Source organism: Diospyros lotus, chromosome 7, assembly GCF_014633365.1.
Source record: "Diospyros lotus cultivar Yz01 chromosome 7, ASM1463336v1, whole genome shotgun sequence".
NCBI classification, from domain to species: Eukaryota; Viridiplantae; Streptophyta; class Magnoliopsida; order Ericales; family Ebenaceae; genus Diospyros; species Diospyros lotus.
In genome coordinates this window covers 2,850,242-2,871,477 of record NC_068344.1, presented here as the reverse complement: position 1 = coordinate 2,871,477, position 21,236 = coordinate 2,850,242, and the positions used below count along the sequence as shown (strand labels likewise).

Below are 21,236 nucleotides of genomic sequence, written 5' to 3'. Positions count from 1 at the left end.
GTCTAAAACCTTTCCTTTCCTCCTCCATGTCTCCTTTCTGTTCTATTTTCTCCCTCCAATTCTATTCTTTCTTCTTCAATTTCTTATTCAAACCCTAGTAAACCCTAGGGTTGTGACAATTAGTATCAGAGCCGATCAATTCTCGGCTGTGATTCCAACAATTCTTGTTCTAAGAATTCAGGTGAAATTCATTTTTGGCGCTTCTCTACAAAGTAATTTCCAATAGTTCTTGGTACAATTCTTGGTCGTGATTCCTGCAAATTTTCTTAGTAGTTAAGTCCAGCGTTCTATGCAGCAACGTAAGGCCAAGTGAATTCCGACAATCATCAGCGGTGATTCTGGCAATGCTTGGCAGTTAGGTATGGGATCTGAAGCAGCGATTTCGGCAATCCAGGTGAACTCAAGGAGCAACATCAGAGCCGGTGGTACTCCTTCCATTGGCCGGTGATTGGGTAAGAAGTGGGTGTAGGTTGGGGAGACCGTGTTCCAAGCAATCTTGAATCTGCAACAGACCGAACGTAGAACCAGAGGACCGTTGATCTGTAGGCGAGCACAGGCAAGCAACTTTTGGGTCGAATCTTGGAGGTGAAGCAGGAGATTTAGAGCCTAGAAGTGATTTCCACAAGCGGTTCGGATTTGTGGATCGTATCACTTTCGAATCAAATTTTGCAAGTGAAATAGAAGGTGATTCTCGGTTAATCCTAAGCGATTATAGCATAGCAGTATCAAATCGAGGCGTATCCATAGCAACAATTTTGAAGCAAGGACAACAGTGGTGATCAAAGGAGGATTTTGGTGGAAGTGACAAGTGAATTACAGTGATTCCGGAAATTGGATGGCGATTGGGTGATTCCGGGCGATCTTGAAGGCACGATTCTGAAGCAAGGATAGATTGTTGTTTCAGAGGCGAATTTTCAAGGATTGGAATTGTGGAGATGGAGAACAGATTCTAGGAGAAAGCTGCTAATCTCAATAAAAAATTAGATGACTTAATGATTCTAATTTCACTGAGATTCCATATCAGTTTACTAGAGAAATTTTTTCCAAGATCCACTACAAAACCCATTCCAGCGGGAGTTGGAATCCTACCCAAAACCTCCAATCTGTAAGAAGTGGATGAATTACTTGCAAAGGATTAGATGGGAACCGAGAGTTGCAACGAAGAATTCAATAACCTAACACAAGAAACTCTTTCATGAATTATAAGGTCAGATTTTAGGAATTGAAAGCGCTAGTGCTCAATTCCCATCCAACCTTGATCGAGTCTTATTTTGTATCAAGATTCATTAATGGTCTTAGCAATACGTTGAGGCATATGGTGAAAATGTTTTGTCCTACTATAGTGGAACAAGCGGTAGAGAAGGCAAGGCTGCAAGAATTGACACTAGAAGCCATTTGTAAAAAGCATGGGATGCTGCCCAGAAGTTATCTTAAGGGTAGCTAGTAGAACACTGGTATTTCTACAACTACCCCCAATTTACAGCAAGAAGCTGAAGAATTTCCTGTAATGGATTAGAAAATTTAGGGAATAAACGATAATCCTAATAAGGAGATCTCTATGGAAGATGAGGAAGTAAAAGATGTTGTGAATTCGAGAAGGGATATGATCACAACTACTGTGGATTTTGAAGAATTCAAGTTTGTTTCTCTTGAAAAATGGGATACTCCAACACCTGATGATAATACAAAGCTAATTTTTGAGGATCTATAGAATAGAGCCAAAGAGGAGGATGAAAAAGCAATTAAAGAATGTCAACGTGTGGCAAAAGATTTTGTTGGTCTTTTAGGCACTACCAAGGAAATCACAGGAGATGATATTGTTGGAGATTTCTTAGCCGCTGAACAGGTAGAGGAGTTGGTGTTGATTCTAGTAGAGGAAAATGAAGGCGGTACTTCAAAAGAGCTTGAAATACCTGCTAAACGACGAGATGTTGTTTCCTCTCTTATTCATCAGATAAAGCCAAGAAGGAGAAAGAAAAAGAGGCCAAGGCAAATAAGAGAAAAGAACAAGAAAAGGCGAAGGAGAATTCAAATTTTGAAGGCTGGAATTGGATGAAGAACAGGGTCAGCAGCTGCAAGTTCTTGGGGACAAGAACTCTCTTAAGGAGGGGGGAAATGTCATGACCCCAAGGGCAGTAGTTGTAATTGTACGGGAGTTGTTAGTTGTAGTTATTTGAGTTGGTTAATAATTGAATGGTTGTAAACAGCCTATAAATAGGCTGTAAGTTAGAGAATAAGGGCTATGAATGGATTGAATGAAACATTATGTTTTCCCTCCCACTCTTCTCTCTCCCTCTGTGCGTCTAAAACCTTTCCTTTCCTCCATTTCTCCTTCTTTCTGTTCTGTTTTCTCCCTCCAATTCTGTTCTTTCTTCTTCAATTTCCTATTCAAACCCTAGTAAACCCTAGGGTCGTGACAATAGATACTTCCGGGTCGCATTAGGCTGGTCGTTTATGGAAAGGTGGCTTTGTCAGGGTGCTTCTCTCTCTTTGCAGTAGTCTGGTCTCAAAGCTTTAGATGCAACTTCCAGGATTGGTAAATGGAGTCTCACTCAGCTGTCAACAACTTGCTTCATGATAATCAGTTGACTGGTCAGGGTGTGGACAGATGGGTAATGGCACCCATCACACTTGGGGGGGCGCTTTTTCTGTTCCTTATTTTTGTAGCACCTTTTGCAACTGGGAGAGCGTATGGATTTCCATAACTTTTGAATGCCCTACTAAGGTTGCCTCTCTCTCTCTCTTTCTTTTTTTGTGCATGTGGTTGTGTATGTACCCCTTGGTCCCATTCTATCATTGGCCTCTGGAGGAGGTAAGAGGCAGATAATCTTGGTTTTATGCTAATATGTGTAAGAGTATTGTGAAATCTATGGACCATCTTCTCTTTTGATGTTTAGTGGCTCAAGCAAGATGTATGGGATTTGTTTACTCTATTCTAGGATTACAAAATGTTTGCCTGCTACATTGGGGATCTTTTGTCTTCTTGGAGGTAGATAGCTGGTTTGGCTGTCAGAATTCAGTTTGTTTGACCTTGGATTTATGTTTGTGGTGGTTCATTTTCCCTGAAAGAAAGAAGAGCACCTGGGAATGTTGAGAGTTCGATTTTCTATTGAAAGGGTCTTATTTTCTCATCTCCTTTTTGGTGGTTGAGGATGGATACTTTATTTTGTTTGTTATCAGTTGTGTAGTTTTTTTTATGATCTTATTTTTGTATTTGGTTTAGTGGACCTTTTGGTTTCCTGCCTATACTTTTGTACTAGACTCTCCTACTTCCCATCTCTTTTGCACTGTGGCTTTAATATGAGGTATTTAACTTGTCCTTGTGAATCCAAAGAATAAAGCATGGCAATTTCATATGCAAAAAGCCTATCTCATATTTTTTTGAATGATCTTTCTGGTTTTTATACACAATTTTTATGTTTACTAAAAAATGTGTCTCTGGACAGATTATTTGAGGCAATTTTTTGGTGAATAACATAATATGGTGCTGAAAAATAAAAAAAGTATATCATGATCTTTTATTGTGAATACAGTTGGTGATTTGTACTCCATTTACATGTATCAGGAGATTTTGGGACTGTAATAGTTCATGGAGTTGAGAAAGATAAAGCATCAACTGAAGCACCCACGCGCAATGCAATGGGAGCCTCACCAGGTCCTTGGAATGTCGAAGCAGCCCCTTTCAGTGGCTCAGGAGATAAATCAATTGACCCCTGGTACTTTCTTTACCATAAAATATTTATATTGCTTTTAGATTCTTTGATCTTCTTCATTTTTTGTCAGCTTAGATGCTTTTGCATTCTTCTTGGTTGCATGCATGTTGTAAACTGATTATGCTGTCATGTACTAAGGGTAATTAGAAGGGCAATAATGTAATTAGTTATATTAGTTTGTTAGGAGATATTTGGGTGTTTGTTAGGAGCACATGGGTGCTGTTAGAAATTAGTTAGGGAGCTAGCTAAGGCCTATAAAAAGGCCCATTGTAAGAAGAGAGGGTATGCTGAAAAATTGATATTGAATCTCTATTTTCCTCTCTACATTTCTCACCAATTCTCCCTCTCGTTTCTCTCTATTACTCTCTCCCTTTCTACTGATTTCTCCCCCATTTCCCCCTCCTACAATTCTGATTTCTTCCCCAATTCCTCTTTAACCTATCACGAACCCAAGGTTCGTGACATATGCTTGAACAAGTAAAATTTCATTTCAATGGTCTAGCCAAAAAAAAAGAATCCATTATCCATTCTTGATATTTTGTTGTCATCCATCTGTTTTTTTTTTGAAAATTTCAAACTTTCTTTAGTTATTGAGGATACTTTAGAATCCAAATGCATCAAGTTGAGCGTGTTGAAAACCAAATATATAGAATGTAAGGCTACGTTCTCTTTACTTTTCAATTTTTAGTTTTGAATTTTGAATTCATTTTCAGTTTTCTATTTTGATAGTTTATTTTTAAAAAATTAAAAACGCGTTCTCTTTTTCATTTTGAAAAACTATTTCTCAAAACAGAAAATTAGAAAACGCGTTCTCTTTGAAATTTTAAAAATAATTTTTTAATGATATTTTATTCAATAAATTTGATTATTCAGTAAATTAAAAATATTTGATGTTTATAAATTATTAAAAAAATCTACATTTTAAAGTTAATGAATTCTGTAATATTTTTTTCATTATAATAATAAAATATGAATAAATAAATAAATAAATATGTTTTGAGTTTTGAGTTTGTTTTGAATGAAAACACTCAAAACAACTTTTTGTTGTTTTGAGTTTTCTTTATAATTTTTTTTTTTTGTTTTCAAAAATATATTTTTAAAAACAGTAAAGAGAACGTGTTTTCATTATTTTAGAAAATTGAAAACTAAAAATGACTTGAAAACAACAAAGAGAACGCAACCTAAGTTTCTTGAGAATAGAAGTTTTGATGATGATGTAGTGAAACTTGAAAATTAAATTATTTTAAGAAAAATCAGTTCAGATATCTTACATCAGTTATTCGAAAAGATGGAAGATTATTGAGGAGATTACCCACAAAATGAATGTTGGGTAGTTATAATTGACAATGTTTCTATCATTTTATGCAGTTGTAGAATCTCTGTAAATCTAAATGGAAAGTTTTATTGGATGGTTGAGACTAGTTTCATCGAATGAAATAGAATGCTGGGTTGTTAAGTACCAACATGCAATATGTGCAAATTATGGTAGATGTGCAACCATATACATAAAAACAAAGAAAAATGAAGATAAAATTAGAAATGGAGTTGCCCCTAATAGGGTTGGATTGAAGCCTGTTGAAGTTAAGATTTGCATAAAGTGTTTAAAATGGTTTGAACATGTTAAAAAAAGAAGACCAATGGACATACCTATGAGGAGAGTGGATGAGATGGAAAAAAGTTTGTAGCAGAAATGATTTGGGAAAACCAATATAAATTTGGTGGATAACTCTTGGCATGAGATGAAATATGATGACTTTACAGAAAATGTCAAGGATAGAGATGATTGACAAAACTAGAATTCATATAGCCGATCCCACCTAATAGGTTAAGGCTTGTTATTGTTGCATCCTTGCCATATTTGTATCTTCTTCTTTTTTTTGTTTTCAAATTATCTTATCTTGTTTCTGCTTTTGTTTTTGTTTCCTTGTCAAACTCATATCCACTGATTCTTTGGGCTTTTTAGGATTTAGGAGATCAAACCATGGAAATGATCTTTTTGCATGTAGGTACTTCTACATACACTGACCCTACATAGACCTACAATGGTAGTGCACTGGGTTTCCCTTTTCATTTTCTTCTGTGTGCGCACCAATCTCACCAATAATAGGGTGTGGAATGTGGATTGAGATTACTAGCTTCGATGGTAGCTACCAATGTCTGTATTTTCTTAGTAGGGATTATGCTTTTCTGAATATGTATAATCCGGTTTTCCAGACAAGGGTGCTTACATAGATTTTTCATCTAAGGTGGCTTTCTTATGCCTTCCATATTCCCTTATTATTTATGAACAAGAGGATCTATTTTTGTGTATGTTTTATGTGTGCACCAATCTCATAAGAATGTCTGTCAGGGATCAAAATGCAGTCAGGATGGATGCAGACAGCTTTCCGATCAGAGAATCTCAACCTATTTCACAGACCATTCAAGTCTCTCCTCCAGAATCAAACTTTAACATAAATAGCGTTTCTCAAGCACAGACTGGAAATGTTGGTGGTATTGGCAAGAGCTCATTTAAAAATGAAACCGTTAGTAAGAAAGCATTGGATAAGGTAAATGTTACTCCCTACCATCTCATTGCTTTAAATGATAAGAGTTAACAAACATCAAGCTGATCAGGTGTGGTACTCCACTAGATGCTTTTAGAAGGAAAGTGGATAGAATGGAAAACAAAAAAAAAAATTGACATATCGTATATAAAAAGAATATATATACAGTAGTGTTTCCATATTATACAAGATGGTTTCACATTATTAACTACGTGATGGAACATGACCATGACCATATCAATTATTTCATAGAACCTTTTTATATGAAAATGGTGTTAGAACTTCATCTCATCATCCCTTGCTAGAGGGCTGTGTTAGGAAGGGCATTCGATGTAAAATTTTGTCACACTATTCTTTTGCATGGATTTGTATTATCAATATGACTCGTAGAATTCAATTGACAATATGAATGTTGTGCTACCAAACTTGGCTTGGTTAGAATAAGGTGCAATTCATGATATGACGATCATATATATTTTTTGATGACTTAGGCATGATATGCATTATAATGGTCTGACAAAAGATATGGCCATAGATAGTGCCATTTGCCAAACTAAAATCCAGTGTTCTAAAACGCGCTAGGCGCCAGATGGGGGCCTAGCGCCTAGGGAATTTTTTTTTTTTTTTTTTTTTTTATAATTTTAGCAAGGAGGAAGATGGCCATATGTACCGGAGGAAGAAGAGCGAGAACCGGCAGGGAGAGAACGGTCTGATTGGCAGTGAGAGAGAGAGAGACAAACGACGAGATCGACAGCGGTGATGAGTCCGATGAGAAAGAGTGAACGGGAAAGCGGCGAGAGAGAGTAACAATGAGAGAGAGAGAGAGGGAATGATAATTGGCCCAAGCCGCGTGTGACCCAGGCGGCTAGGCGCCGATCGGGCCTCTGATTAATTGGGCCCGGCCTAGGTGCCGATTTGGCCTGAATCACGGCAGCCACCTTTTAGAACACTGCTAAAATCTATGCAGCTGATCCCATCTAGTGGGATATCATGGGATTAATGCCTGATATGTTGACATGTAAAAATGAAAAGGCTTGGGATATTATCAAAATACCACCAAGTAAATGACATGATATGTTGTTGAACTACACTGAGGTTGTAATTATTTAATTGGGCAATCTGACAAGATATGCATCTCCTGCAGTGCTGGATTGTGCAATCCTTCTTCACTTTAATAGAGTTTTCTAGTGTATGTATCAAAAGCAACAATTTCCCAAATTAACTTTTATTAATCTTTGTTGCATGACTTCATTGATCAAACTACCTTGGTTTTTATGTCTTTCCAATTTCAAATACATGTCCAAATGTATTATCCACTGCCGGTCCCAAGCTCGGATAAAGGAGGAGGGTTGTGTTAGGTAGCCGACAGCCAGCGTAAAACCTAGTCGGATCCAAATATGAATTCTAGACATACTATCTGTTGGGATGTAACTCACATAGAAGTCTAGAATTCATGTAGCCAACCCCACATAGTGGGATAACGGTTGGATATGTTGTTGTTGTTGTTGTTGTTGTTGTTGTTGTCCAAATGTTTGGCTCACAATCTAGAATGATTAACACTAGTTCATTGATGTCATTAGAGCAAAGCTTCAATATAACTGGGTTGTCTTGTGATCTTGATAGCTTCAATATTTATCTCTTTAATCAGTTTGTTTTTCCCCCCTTAATTGTTGTTCACGATTCTTATATTTATGGCCAATTTTATGTGCCTTTTTACTTGGGTAATCTCTGTTGTAGCTTTGGTCAATATATGCTGCTGGTAATACAGTCCCCATTCCATTCTTGAGGGCAACTGATATATCACCCATTGCACTGTTATCGGACAATGTTCCTGGGGGATGGCAGCGAGATAAAGGTGGATCCATAGGTGTTGAAGCTGTGCAAGAACTTTTTACCAGTGATGGGCAGTCCAAAAAGGGCAGAAGGGGACAGAATGAGGTTCTCTCTCTCTCTCTCTCCACACACGCAAACACACACACACCAATATATTTGAGCTCACTTTTACTACTTGACATCACGCAGGTTCCCCTTCCTCCAAGTGTGTACCAAAGGCTCACATCAAGTTCTACGCTGCTGAATCTCACCCAGGCTTTGGCCTACCACAGAATGTATGGCTTTCTAATGCCCACTCACGAGCTGTTTTCCTTTTCTGTTTTTCTTCTCTCCTTTCTTGGTACGAAGTCAGCCATATTCATAGCTACGTCTATAGTTCGTGGCTTCTGACCTCTCACGCAAGTAGAATCTATAAAGCCAGGAGGTTATGATATAATTAATTAAATTTTGAAAACCATATAAAATTAGCCTCTTGAGAATAGGCCCTCTCTCAGAACTGTCCTTTTATCAATTTTCAAACACAGAAGAGGGTGTCGTTTTCCACTCATGTACATGAAAAAACCAGTTGAAAATCCACACCGGTAACATTTTTTGCACCTGCACTAGCATTATGATTGCGGTTTCCTTTGCCTCGACATGCATGCTATATTAGTAATTGCTATATATTTGATAGACTATAAATCCATTTATCATACGTCCTGTTCTTCGACTCTTGTTGCAGGTGTTATGAAGAGATGCCACTTCAGGAAGTGCAAGCGGTGCAAGAGCAACAAACCATTCAAAACCTTTGTGATACAATTCGAACTATTCTACGATTGTAGATATGTAGTAGTGGACCTCATGCTCGATTGCTGTACATTAGCATTGCTCTCATTTTTGCTCACATTTTATCTTGTATGTAGTGTTGTGTAATTTATTTTAGTATGTTAAATGCTGATATAAATTTTGTAGATCTTTGACAATTTGGCAAGGCATTAGGATATGGCTAGTTGCTTTGTCTTTACACAATCTTGCTCTTCTGTTTGGTTGTGAGCTTCTCTTGGTGTTAAGTTGGCCCTTCACACTTCCCCTTATGCTGGTTTTTTTGCCACGATTTTGGAGTTGCCTGGTACAAGTTCGAGTTTCCTAACAGCTTGTGAAAGGCATTTTTTAGCTAGCTTATCACGTGTATTGGAGTTGTTGATGTGATGCTCCGCTCATCAAGGTATATAGTGGAGTTTGTGCAGGCATTGTGTCCCTTGTGGTTGTTCCGAAGCTTAGCTTATCAGATATTGGAGTTTTACTTTAGCTCATATCGATGGGGTGATTTGCAGGTTCATGGAAATTAGTCAACCTGAAGGTCCGAATACTTTATGTTATTAAAAAATAAAAATAAAAATAGCCTGTCACCTTTTGATATGTCTATGGACACTGCTATCACAAATGGACCATGGAAAGCTATCAAGGCTCTATAGAGAGACTTTAATGAGGGGTTATAATATAGTCTTTCACCTCCATAATAGATTCCAAAAGGCGACGATTCTTGACCTTTAACCTCCCATGAGGCTAAAAGAACTAGATAATCCTAGATTGTTTTGACCTTTAACCCCCATGACTAGCAGATATTACTGGACAAATCTATATAGGAATGCTCTGGAGAGCTGAAAAGTTTGGTATGTGCCTGTCATGGCCCTCGCAAGTCTTATGGGCGAGTTTATGTTATGCATACACTAATTTATACTTTCTGTAATTTTGATTGATTCGTGACATTCAGGCCTTTTTAAGTAAGGAAACATGTGCAATGGATCACGTAATGTTGGACTTCAAAACAAACAGAAGCACACTAAAATGAAATGAAGCCTTGTGAGTCATCTGAAATCTTCTAAACAGTGAATGAATCTGTATCCCTCTCCAAAACTTGTCATGTCCCATTCTCATGGCTTAATTGTATGAGAACTTCAATGGCTACACCACACCACATAGCCAAATCTACAACACAGATATCATTGGAGAAACATTTGAAGAAATGGGTTACAAGAAACACGGTTGCCCGTAATACACTTCCGAGATTTCTTCCATTCACAGGAATTCATTGTTGTTTCTCCAAAAGATGATTGCTAAGAACCATTCTGGTTCAAAACCTCGGCTTCAGCCCTCGCCATCGGGTCATTGTTGGTCTCTGTATCTTCTTCCTTCTCCCCTTCTCGCTCTTGTGCCATTTTCTTCCTGTGCAACTCCTCTGCTGCCTGCATGGCAGCCTGATTCTCTGCTTGAATACGCTTCATTTCTTCTTCTTGTTGCTGCCTCTCAAACCATGTGTCGGCATCAGCCCAAACTGAAATTTTGATAAGAAGCAAAACCATTTTGAGTTCATTTACAGATAGCAATGTTAAGAGAAATGAGACCCATTTCAATTTTGGCATAGTAGCTAGCTAATTTGTTTGTAATGTTGCCTAGCATATCAGAGCTTTTAACGCATTGGTTGCTAAAAGGTTTCAGGTTTAAGAAGTCGAGTTCTAACCATTAATTCAAACACACCAGAAGACCATTTAAACAACCCTTTCCAGAGCAATCAGATCAAACCAGCATTTTATTGATCTACTTCCCAATTAACGAAAATTTATTTTAAATTTTCTAAACAAGACATTTTTGATGCCTAAAAACAAGAGTGTTGTCATATTTCCCTGATCCACAATTTCCATATCCTCTTTTACCTTCTCTAAACTTTCCACATTTCAACTCTTTAACTCTTGGAAGTCATAAATTAATTGTATTAGCAATCTGCAATCTTTTCACTTGAGCTCGACTCCTATGAGCTTTAATACTAATCTCACAAAAAAGCAGACTAAAGGCTTGCCATCAAACGATACTGAACCCCATTAATCTGATTACAAATGAATTATGAGGAAATAATGGATAGTAAACAAGTCATAAATGATATTTCATTAATTATATATAAGAGACTTAGACTATCTTCTTCAATATATAACTTTTGATATGCCAGATATTGGCCTCGTTTGTTAGGACTTCCATTTTCTTTTTTCTTTTTTGGTTTTTGTTTTCACTATCTTGAAATAAAAACAGAAAATAGAGTTTGGTTACTTCTCTTTATTTTCTAAGATGTGAAAAAGAAAAATTAAAATTTATAGAAGAATGAAAAGGCCAAACAAAATATTTCCACAATTTTCATTTTCTTCCCCACCGCTCCCCTTCCATCATTGGCAACCTTCATGCTGGAGAGAGTTGCCAGGCTCCACCAGCAGTGGAGTGGAGGAAGAGAAATGAAGAAAAAACAAAACATCAAGGACTAAAACTAAAAGCACGCCAAAGTTATCAAACATATTAAATTTTCATTTTTACAGAAAATAAAATTTAAACACAAAAAAGTGAAAATCAAAATTGAAACTTATAGCTAAAATTGGAAGCTCAATAAAATGCCCCCCAAAATATTTCTACCTCAATTATTTTTGCCCCTTCTGACAGTCTACCAGTTGCATAACAGTCTAGATTTCAGAGTCCATTGTCCAAGTGTCATAATTGTTACTGCATTCCAATTTGCATTGATAAAATTTATAACTTCCCATCTCTACCAATCCGAAAAATAAAGTGGCACTGGAAGAGTCTTTCCAATATTCTAAACCCTAAATCTCCTCAACATCATATCAAGCCTTAATTCCACTATGTGAGGTTAGCTACATAAATTCTAACTCATTAGATGCCTCTATTTATGGCCTTATCATATGTAAGGCACTTGTAATCCTAAAATTCCTCAATATGAAAGAAATAGAGGATTTAATATATTAAAAAAACTAAAGCTTTGCTTGGCCCGTAATGGAAAGGAATGTAAAATATTTTCATCTTGTTTAGGGAGTGTAAGAGATGAAAAGCAATGTAAAATATGAATATCTTCTCCTTGCTTGGAAGAGTAGTGAAAACTGATGCAATGAAAATGATTAAACAACAAATGATAATTACATCCACTTAATAGATATATAGTTAAATAATATTAACCCATCTCAACCTGTACTTAATTGTGATACAAATTTACTACTAAATAAAAAATGCCATGAAGTCTTGTCTCTAAATTCATGAAATAGAAGAATGTTAATAGGAGATAGAAGAAAATTTTGGAGCTGATAAGAAAATTTGATGACAATATATCAAGCCTTTATCCTAGAATGTGGGGTCAGCAAAATTTAACAGTAAACATACATTTAAATTTTTATGAAATTGTTTAGGTTAATCTTATCAAAATACAAATAAAACATTCACCTGTTTACATTCTATTTGGAACATTGACATAAAAGCCAATAAAATTGTCTGAATGCATGTGCTGAAAGGGCAAAATGCCATTCTGCCCAAGCAATGGTTATCACAATGCACACTACAATTGTGAAAACTGATGCACGGGCAGAATGAACATTTCGCCCATTCGGCCAATTTTATCAGTTTGCATATCATATTCTTCTTCTATTAATCTCAATTCAAGACAAACAAGAAAAAAGAAAAAGAAAAAAAAAAAAAAAGATGATAGCTTGGGAAGGAATGGTATGAAGTGTCTACGTTCTATTTCCAATTCATGTCATTATTATTGTCTCTCACAAACACCCTTCCATCAATTTCCACTTGTATTCCATTAGGCTCTCCCACAGTTAGATAGAGTTGTCAGCCTTACAGTGTGTTTGGGAGAGAGAATGGAATAGAAACAGTTGCAGGGGTTTCTCCTTCCTCAGGAGAGACAACAATAATGGAACGAAATGAAAATAGAAGTGAACACTCTTCATCCATTCTTTTTTGAAGCCTTATTTTTTGTCTCTCCCAAATTGAGGGAAGATGGATGCAAGACAACGGGTGAAAAACTTTTATTTTTATGTGTTGACAACATTAACTTTAATAATTTTAAGAAAACCCAAGTTGACCCCTAATGAAACTTTATCTATCCATTCATTTACTGTTTGTCTTAAGAATTACTTTTGCAAAGTCATTCTTCCTCTATGATGCTTTCTTCTATTTCATCAATTCAGAGACAAAAGATATCACAGTACTTCTCATTTATTAGTAAACTTGTATCAAGATTATACACATAGAGACTAGTAAAGATTAGATATTGCATAGCTATGATGAGTAGTACTTGTCATTTGTAGTTAGCTACTTTCCCGTTCCATCTATTTTCACTACTCTACCAAAGAAAAAACATTTTCTTATATTAGTTTCCATCCAATACTCTCTGAAATAAAAAAAAAAAAAAAGAGAAAATACTTTCCGTTCCCCCCCCCCCCCCCCCAAGATAAGAACACTGATATTTTGCTCAAAATTGTGGGCCGAAATGAGGTCATTTTTCCCAACTGGGGCAGGGTGGTCATTTCACCCACTTGCCCCACTTGGATGTAGTTCATATAATCCCATGCATAGACAAAAGAGACATTTTTCTGTCTCGGCATATTCAATCGGGGCCTCACTTGTCGTCAAAAGTATCATTATCCAAGTAATAATACTGTTTTGCCCAAAATTGTGGGCCAAAAAAGAGGTCATTTCATCTAGTCGTCCCCCAATTTAGCCCACAATTTCAGATAAAAAATCATTATTCCTCGGATAATAAGAAGAATTGACGGATTGAGAGGCTGATTGAATATGCTGGTATTGTAAAATGTCTCTTTAGCCCATGCATGAGAAAAAGAGACATTTTTCCATCCAGACACATTCAATCGACCTCTCTCGTCGTCAAAAATATCAACAGTGCCTTGAAAGCATGGGTTTTCTCAACAGATGTTCACACAAACAAACAGTAAGATTAGGGATTTGAGAGGGGTCGCCGAACACGTACTTGGCTGAGCGGCCCAACCCTGCTCGCCTCCCTTGATGCGCTCAGGGAGGGCGTAGTTGACGGTGAGGACGCGGCCGTAGAGTTCGGCGCCGTCCATGTTGTCCATGGCGGCGACGGCGTCCTCCTTCTCGAGAAAGGTAACGAAGCCGAAGGACCGGTGCTTCTGAGTGGCCTGATCCAGAGGCGTCTTCACGTCTTTGATCTCTCCAAACGGAATGAACGCAGCATGGAGTATTGCCTCGTTCACCTCCTCCGCCAAACCCCCTATTTTCTTCCCATCCATCAAATTAACCCTCATCATATACTCGCCATTGATCGCACATACAAGCTTAAAATCAATACAGTATTAAGCAAAAATGGAAGCCTACCAACGTAGAGAGTGTTCTTCTGGACCGGCTGATTCATTCCCAAGGTTGTTCTTCCACTGATCGATTGCTCGTTGTGTCTACTGGTTCCAATGATTCATCGCAGAGCCGATGAGATCGCCAATTCTCACGCTCTAAACCCTAACCGTGAATAACGATATTTATTTATCCTAAATTTTAGGTTAAATAATGAGCTCGGATGGTCATTTTTACTATTTTACCCTTAAATCAACCGTCATAGTGACTGTTGATGCAAGGACAGAATAGTCAAAACGACCAAGAATGCCCAAATTTCAATCCAAACCAAAAAAAAAATAAAATCAATTTGATCCAAAATTGAATAAGTTTGGTCACATTTCCAATTTTGTCCAAATTTTAGATCCATCGAATATTACTGCACATAAATATGTATCATTATTGTTGTATTACATTCAAATATATATTATTATATTATTATATGCATGTGTATACATTAAACTTATTTTTTTTTCGATCACGAATTGTTTACCTACTTCTAATTGGGTTAGACTTTGAATTTATCTAAAACATATTTTGACTCGCAAAAGGAGAGGGTTTTGTGTCATAATAAATTTTTTGATGATCAATGTGGTGAGTAGTGAAATACTTATATCTTAAAATTTGTATTTTTATATAAACATATTAAGAAATTTGTGAAAAATTACGATTGTGTCACGTAAACGAGCAAATGCAAATTTGATAATTGACAATAATCAAAGCATGTGAATAGTATTTTGAGCCTAAATCTAAATACAAGTCCAAATTCAATCTCTTGGTCTAGAATTTTCATTTAAGCCTGATAAATCTTCACCTCATGTTTGAGATGTCTTTGGTAACACACACTCTTGAAGAGCTCTTGAATTTTTGTTTTTAAGTTAAAAATTCATTTGTTTGGGTGTAAAATTGTTTTAGAAAAATATCTTTTTACTTTTTACTATATGGTCTATAGTTATTATTTTAATAAAATTAGTATTAATGTGTCACAAACAAGAACTTATTAAAAGATAAAAAATGGTCCAAAAATCATAAAATAACTATTCGAGCTAAAAATATAATTTTTTTCTTAATTAGGAGATCTCTAATAAGGCACAAATAGAAGGACCCCAACATCCAAAAATTCATTCAAGAATTTTGTAAAAATAATAAACATTATCTATAAAAATACTAATCCTAATGGATATCAAAATATTAGAATAAACATTATTGAAAAACTATTAATTCAAAAGAATTTAAAAAAATTTCATGTTCCTCTATAAATAGATAAACTCTCACTCTAAAAAATATACGTTTTTTATATTAATTTCAATATGATATTTGAATTTTTATTGTTTGACTTAAGTATCAAAATATTTGCGTCTTTTGATTGTTCTCTTTTTTACGGAGTCCAATTAGCTTGACAATAATATGTTCAGTTAATAAATTCATCATTATATTCAAAAAATAACAATTATAAATTTTATTTATGTTAATAGTTATTTTTATTGGTAATACAAAATTATTGCAACCTCTGTTTCTGGTGTTGTAAACCTTGAAAACTTGTAATTCCTTTTTTTATTTGATTTCAATGGGTTTTTTTTTAACTTAATTTACAGATTATTTTATGAATTTATATTTTTCTATTTAATATTAGGTGCTATAAAATAAAATTGAAGACCACATTAATTATAGCGAAAAATATGAAATAATAATTAAAAATACATTGATATCGATATTGGGTTTAGGGTAAAAATATAAAATAACAACTAAAAATACATTGATATCGATATTGGGTTTATGGTTTTTAGTCGTCTCCTACTAATGATAAATTATCACTCATTTAATAAAATATTGGCATTGGCCTACTTTGATTCTTAAGGGAAAAAAAAAAAGCCAAAGGTCAAATCAAATCAAATCATATTATTAATCAAAAACATAATGTATACGACATGAAGAACTTTCTTTCATTATAAATTTGGAACCTTAAAATTTCCATTACCCAGTTGCTTTCAACAATAATGCCCATTTTGTTATACTTCAAGCTATGTTTAAGAATCTCTTTATGATCCATCAATTAAAAAAGAACTCATCTGAAGCCAAAGGTTTGTTCTTGGATTTTTCTATCCTCTAAATCCAATCAGAAGATTCCCCTAGTTTGAGTATTACTCGTTATACTTCTCACTTTATGAGTATCAAGGAACAGTCTTTGTACACAGCCTTACTTTGATATTCTAATAATAATAATAATAATAATAATAATTCCACGACTCAAATATGTGATCTGTCAGTCAGTCACAAAACAGCAAGGATAAATAGAATCAAGAAGGAATGGATGCATGGAGTTGAAACAACAGGGAAGTATGGAAGCATTAGAAGCTGTGGCAATAGTTGTGTCAAGTGCTCTTTGTATGTACCTGGTGTGGGTGCTGGCTGTGTTTCTTAACGAAGTATGGTGGACTCCAATGAAAATACAAAGCATGATGAGGTCTCAAGGCATCAAAGGTCCAGCATACAGATTTCCCCATGGCAGCACCAAAGAGATCTCCCTCATGAGAAGCCAAACCATGGCCAAACCCATGGAGATTTCACATGATATCTTCCCAAGAATCCAGCCTCATGTCTGGTCATGGACCAAGATTTATGGTAAGATCAAACTAACATCCATCCATGTATATAGACAAACAAAGATCATGTATGGTCATGGGCTCAATTCTTATTTGATACACAATTTCAGCTCTAAGAGTTTCAGATTCACTCACACATCGATTTCTGACTGTTTATTGTCATATTCAAACAAACAGTACATAGATGGAGTCACAGAGATTGAGCTAATATGTTCTAACACTAATTACATATGGTTACGGGTTTGATTCTTATTTGATACATGATTTCTGCTCAGAGTTTCAGATTCACTCCCACATCAATTTCTGTTACGGTCATTTTCAAACAATACATAAGACAGAGATCGAGTTAATATGGTTCAAACAAATAGTACATAGACAGAGGTCAAGTTAATATGCACTGACAGTAATCCCATACGGTCATGGGTTCAATTCTTATTTCATGCACAGTTTATGCTCTTAATAGTTCCAAATTTACTCGCATGTTGATTTGTGTTATGATCATATTCAAACAACAACACAAAGACAGATCAAGCTAAGATGCACTAAGAGTAATCAGGTATGGTTACAAGTTTGATTCCTATTTTATATATACACGATCTCTGGTCTAAGAGGTTCAGATTCAGTCAAACGTTGATTTCTGGCTGTTTGTGGTCGTCTTCTTTCTTCCAAGTGATTCAGTCAAACGTTGATTTCTGGCTGTTTGTGGTCGTCTTCTTTCTTCCAAGTGATTCAACAGTCAATTTAAGATGTCAATGTTGGGATCTTTCAAGTTTGATGACATTTTTGCATGTTTATTTAGGGATGAACTTCCTGAATTGGCATGGCGCACAAGCCCAACTGTTTGTTACAGAGTCTCAACTTATCAAAGAAATACTGTCCAACAAAGAAGGTGATTATCCAAAAATGGACATGGAAGGTTATGCAAAGAAGCTCATAGGGGGAACACTCATAACAAATGAAGGTGAAAATTGGGCAAAGATACGAAAAGTAGCCAACCACACTTTCCATGCAGAGAGCTTGAAAGTATGTTTACAGATTGATATACAAATAAAAATTATTTATTAAGAATGATTAAGTTACTAAGAATCATACATTAGGACGGAAAATAAACACCAAAATGAAGGGGGCACACAGGTTGACTTGGTTTGGTTCATTTCACATTTTGATTAATTTAGTTCCAAACTGATTTTTTTTTTTTTTTTTCCATTTTTCTCTCCATTCATTCTATCATTTTTAGACCCAAAATCAGATTGAAAGTCTAATAGAACCAAAATAAACTCAACCAAAGAGGCTGGTTTGGGTTGGTTTGGACCTCAGTTCTCTCAATTCCTTTATGCACCCTTATCAAAGCGATTCATAATTGTAAAATATTATCATCATATCATATTAGCTGTGTTTTGTATTTCTATAAATATATCTTACATACTGATATAAAAAAAGAATTTTCATACAATGTGAAAGTGATTATACCATAGGAAGAAAAACACTCACTAAAATAATGCACAATTACAAAAAAAAAATGTTATTTTCATGACATCTTTTGTATAAAAATTCCCCAAGAATATCATTTTACATTTGGGTTCAAAATGGAAAGTTCATTTGACACAGTTTCCAGCCATTGGTTTTCATGTTTTATTTTTTGGGTTCGGTTTTCATTTTCATTTTAAAAGTAGAAATTGAATGTATTATTTGATTACTTTGGTATATTTTTCATTTTTTCTTCCCCTGAAACGACATAAGAACAGAAAACTTACAAACAGATTTTTGTTGTTTTCATTTTTTTCTGAGGTTTACAAAATTTTTGAAAACAAAAACAGGCATCAGATGCTAGTTTTTCTATTTCCATTTCCTAGATGTTAAAAATGAAAATAGAAAAATTAAAACCAATTAGCTGTCAATGACATGTAATGGAGAAAAGAAATTGTCAAAATGGTTTATGTGCAGGGGATGGTTCCAAAAATGAGTGCTAGTGTTGCGAAAATGCTGGGAAGGTGGAAAGAGTATGAAGGAAAAGAGATTGATGTTTATAAAGAATTCGGGCTGTTAACAACTGAAGTAATTTCCAGGACAGCTTTTGGAAGCAGCTACAGTGAAGGGAAGCATATATTTGAGATGGTGGCAAAGCTTACTACCATTACTGTAAAAAATGTCTACATTGTGAGGTTTCCAGGCATGAGGTAATTATTTTATCATCACAATTTGTCTACAGAAAATATATGTCATTAGAATTTTTGTCCATGGATGGTCATCTTTCCATGTTGCACAAGTTGGTTTCACAATATTAACTATATGATGGAGCCATTTCAAAGGGCAAGTAGAAATTCACCGTCATCTCATGAAACTTTTTCATATAGAGATGGTATTGGAACTTTATCTCATTATTCCCTCGCTAGAGGGTTGCACCAAGAAGGGCTTCTGTCATAAAGTTTCGCCACATTGTTTTTTGCAAGGATTTGTATTGTCAATTGGCATTATGAATGTTGTGCTACTAGTCCTAACTTGGTTAGGATAAAATGTAGTTGATGATATTTGCAAACTTTAATATTTGCAGTCGGCTGCTAAAAACCAGTGACGAGGTTGAAGCTGAGAATCTAGAGAGAGGCATAAAGAATTCAATTCTAGAGCTTGCTAAGAAAAGAGAGAGAGAGAAGAATGGGGAGGCTGGCAACCTGGGAGATGATTTTCTTGCACAACTTCTAAAGATTGTTCATGATCCGGATGCCAGTAAGAGGATCACATTAGACCAACTGGTCAATGAGATCAAGGCATTGTATGGTGCCGGGCATCTCACAACTACCAACTTGCTTAGCTGGACTGTGTTTCTGCTAGCAGTCCATACAGATTGGCAGGAGTGTGCCAGGAAGGAGGTATTCCAGGTGTTTGGCAACAAAAACCCCACTTCAGATGGAATTGTACGACTAAGAACGGTAAGAAAATTACTACTAAATATTAATCTAGAGATAGCAACTTGAACCCAACATAAGTATGGGTTTGTGTATAGAGAGAATTCTCCAATTCATGTTAAGATCAGTAGGTTGGCACATACCAGCCTTACCTGGCACGCTACCAACGCCATCTAAATCCAATTAAAATTAGGCCCTTTTCCCCTCCAAATTCTTATCTGTTCTCTCTTGGCTTTTTCCATGGCAGATGAACATGATCATCAATGAGTCTCTGAGACTATACCCCCCAGTCCTTACCTTGACCAGAAAAACAGGCAGGGAAACGAAACTGGGAAGCCTAATCCTTCCGGCTAACATAAACATTTTTCTCTCAGTCATAGCACTCAGCCATAGCACTGAAGTATGGGGAGAAGATGTTCATCTATTCAAGCCGGAGAGATTTGCAGAAGGGGTTACCAAAGCTACAAACAACAACACGGCAGCGTTCTATCCATTTGGAATGGGACCTCGTACTTGTGTGGGTTTAAATTTTACAACCAATGAGGCCAAGATTACACTCTCCATGATTCTGCAGCGCTACAGCTTCACTCTCTCACCAAATTACATCCACTTTCCCGCTGATATCTTCATTCTCACTCCCAAGAACGGAGTTCAAGTTACTCTCAGATCATTATGAGTGCAAACTAAGTGGTTGATCATAAATAAAGCTGTTAGATTGTGTATGCTGTTTGACAAAATTTAGACCATTATGGCTGCGAACAAAATGTTTGAATATAAGTTGTTGGATTCCGTATGCTGTTCAAGAAAATTTTCAGTTTTTTGTTTTTAATTCTTTTTTGGTTTTTATTTAAAACCAACAACATTCAAGCCTTTTTCTTTTTTTTGGGATCAAGACAGTATATCAAGCCTTAGTCCTAGTATGTGGAGTCAACTACATAAATTCTAACTTGTCAATCATTTCTATCTATGGCTTTACCCTCTCTAAGACCCTTATAACTCAATGATACCTAAGGGTCTCCAGACTCTCCATCAAGTTTTAGGTCTACCTCTACCTTGTTTGCTATAAACTTGTTCCATTCCATCAGCTCTCCTCACAAAAGCTTCTATTGGTCTTCTTCTCATATGACCAAATAATCTTAACCATGTCTCACACATTTTATCTTCAATATGAACCACTTGGACCTTATTACAAATAATATTACTCCCAATTTTTTCTTTTTCTTGTATGGAGGCACATCTATCATAACAACCTCATCTCCATTACGTTTTTATTTGTTCATTTATTTATTTTTTGTTTTCAGTTTCTATTTGTTAAGTAGATGAAAATTGGACATGTAATTTGATATCTTTAAAAATTTAAAGAAAAAAACTGAATATAGTGTGTTTATAAGTTTTGTATACTTTATATAGTGATTATACATAATAATTTAATTAGACTTTCCTTTTCTTCTTTCC

The 21,236-nt window shown here is 35.6% G+C and overlaps 3 protein-coding genes across 3 annotated transcripts in view; 2 read left to right on the top strand and 1 right to left on the bottom strand.

The window, feature by feature from the left end:
* LOC127805757 (serine/threonine-protein kinase 1) overlaps positions 1 to 9,183 on the top strand; it is a 44,902-nt gene extending 35,719 nt beyond the window's left edge. The window contains exons 14-18 of the mRNA XM_052342519.1: positions 3,566 to 3,716; positions 6,064 to 6,262; positions 7,997 to 8,197; positions 8,282 to 8,367; positions 8,814 to 9,183. Of these exons, the coding sequence (XP_052198479.1) occupies positions 3,566 to 3,716; positions 6,064 to 6,262; positions 7,997 to 8,197; positions 8,282 to 8,367; positions 8,814 to 8,913 (737 nt within the window). The 3' untranslated portion in view covers positions 8,914 to 9,183. The remainder of the gene's footprint in view (positions 1 to 3,565; positions 3,717 to 6,063; positions 6,263 to 7,996; positions 8,198 to 8,281; positions 8,368 to 8,813) is intronic.
* A 727-nt stretch (positions 9,184 to 9,910) lies between these two features.
* LOC127805758 (uncharacterized) lies at positions 9,911 to 14,429 on the bottom strand. The gene is made up of 3 exons (XM_052342520.1): positions 14,264 to 14,429; positions 13,896 to 14,159; positions 9,911 to 10,406 (listed from the first exon to the last, which is right to left on the bottom strand). The coding sequence occupies exons 1-3, from the start codon at positions 14,298 to 14,300 to the stop codon at positions 10,189 to 10,191; spliced, it is 519 nt and encodes a 172-aa protein (XP_052198480.1). The 5' UTR covers positions 14,301 to 14,429; the 3' UTR covers positions 9,911 to 10,188.
* A 2,115-nt stretch (positions 14,430 to 16,544) lies between these two features.
* Positions 16,545 to 20,682, top strand: LOC127805759 (cytochrome P450 CYP749A22-like). Its single transcript, XM_052342521.1, has 5 exons — positions 16,545 to 16,897; positions 17,678 to 17,901; positions 18,823 to 19,055; positions 19,430 to 19,805; positions 20,029 to 20,682. Exons 1-5 carry the CDS (start codon positions 16,591 to 16,593, stop codon positions 20,455 to 20,457), a joined length of 1,569 nt encoding a protein of 522 aa, XP_052198481.1. The 5' UTR covers positions 16,545 to 16,590; the 3' UTR covers positions 20,458 to 20,682.
* Positions 20,683 to 21,236: the final 554 nt, after the last annotated feature.

Excerpts from the sequence above, each read along its gene's own strand:
- LOC127805758 (XM_052342520.1), bottom strand. The coding sequence starts at position 14,300 with ATGAATCAGCCGGTCCAGAAGAACACTCTCTACGTTG. Across the intron at positions 14,160-14,263 it reads GAAGAACACTCTCTACGTTG|GGGGTTTGGCGGAGGAGGTG; the intron begins GTAGGCTTCCAT and ends GGAAGAAAATAG. Across the intron at positions 10,407-13,895 it reads GGGTTGGGCCGCTCAGCCAA|TTTGGGCTGATGCCGACACA; the intron begins GTACGTGTTCGG and ends TCAAAATTTCAG.
- LOC127805759 (XM_052342521.1), top strand. The coding sequence starts at position 16,591 with ATGGAGTTGAAACAACAGGGAAGTATGGAAGCATTAGAAGCTGTGGCA. Across the intron at positions 16,898-17,677 it reads GTCATGGACCAAGATTTATG|GGATGAACTTCCTGAATTGG; the intron begins GTAAGATCAAAC and ends ATGTTTATTTAG. Across the intron at positions 19,806-20,028 it reads GAATTGTACGACTAAGAACG|ATGAACATGATCATCAATGA; the intron begins GTAAGAAAATTA and ends TTTCCATGGCAG.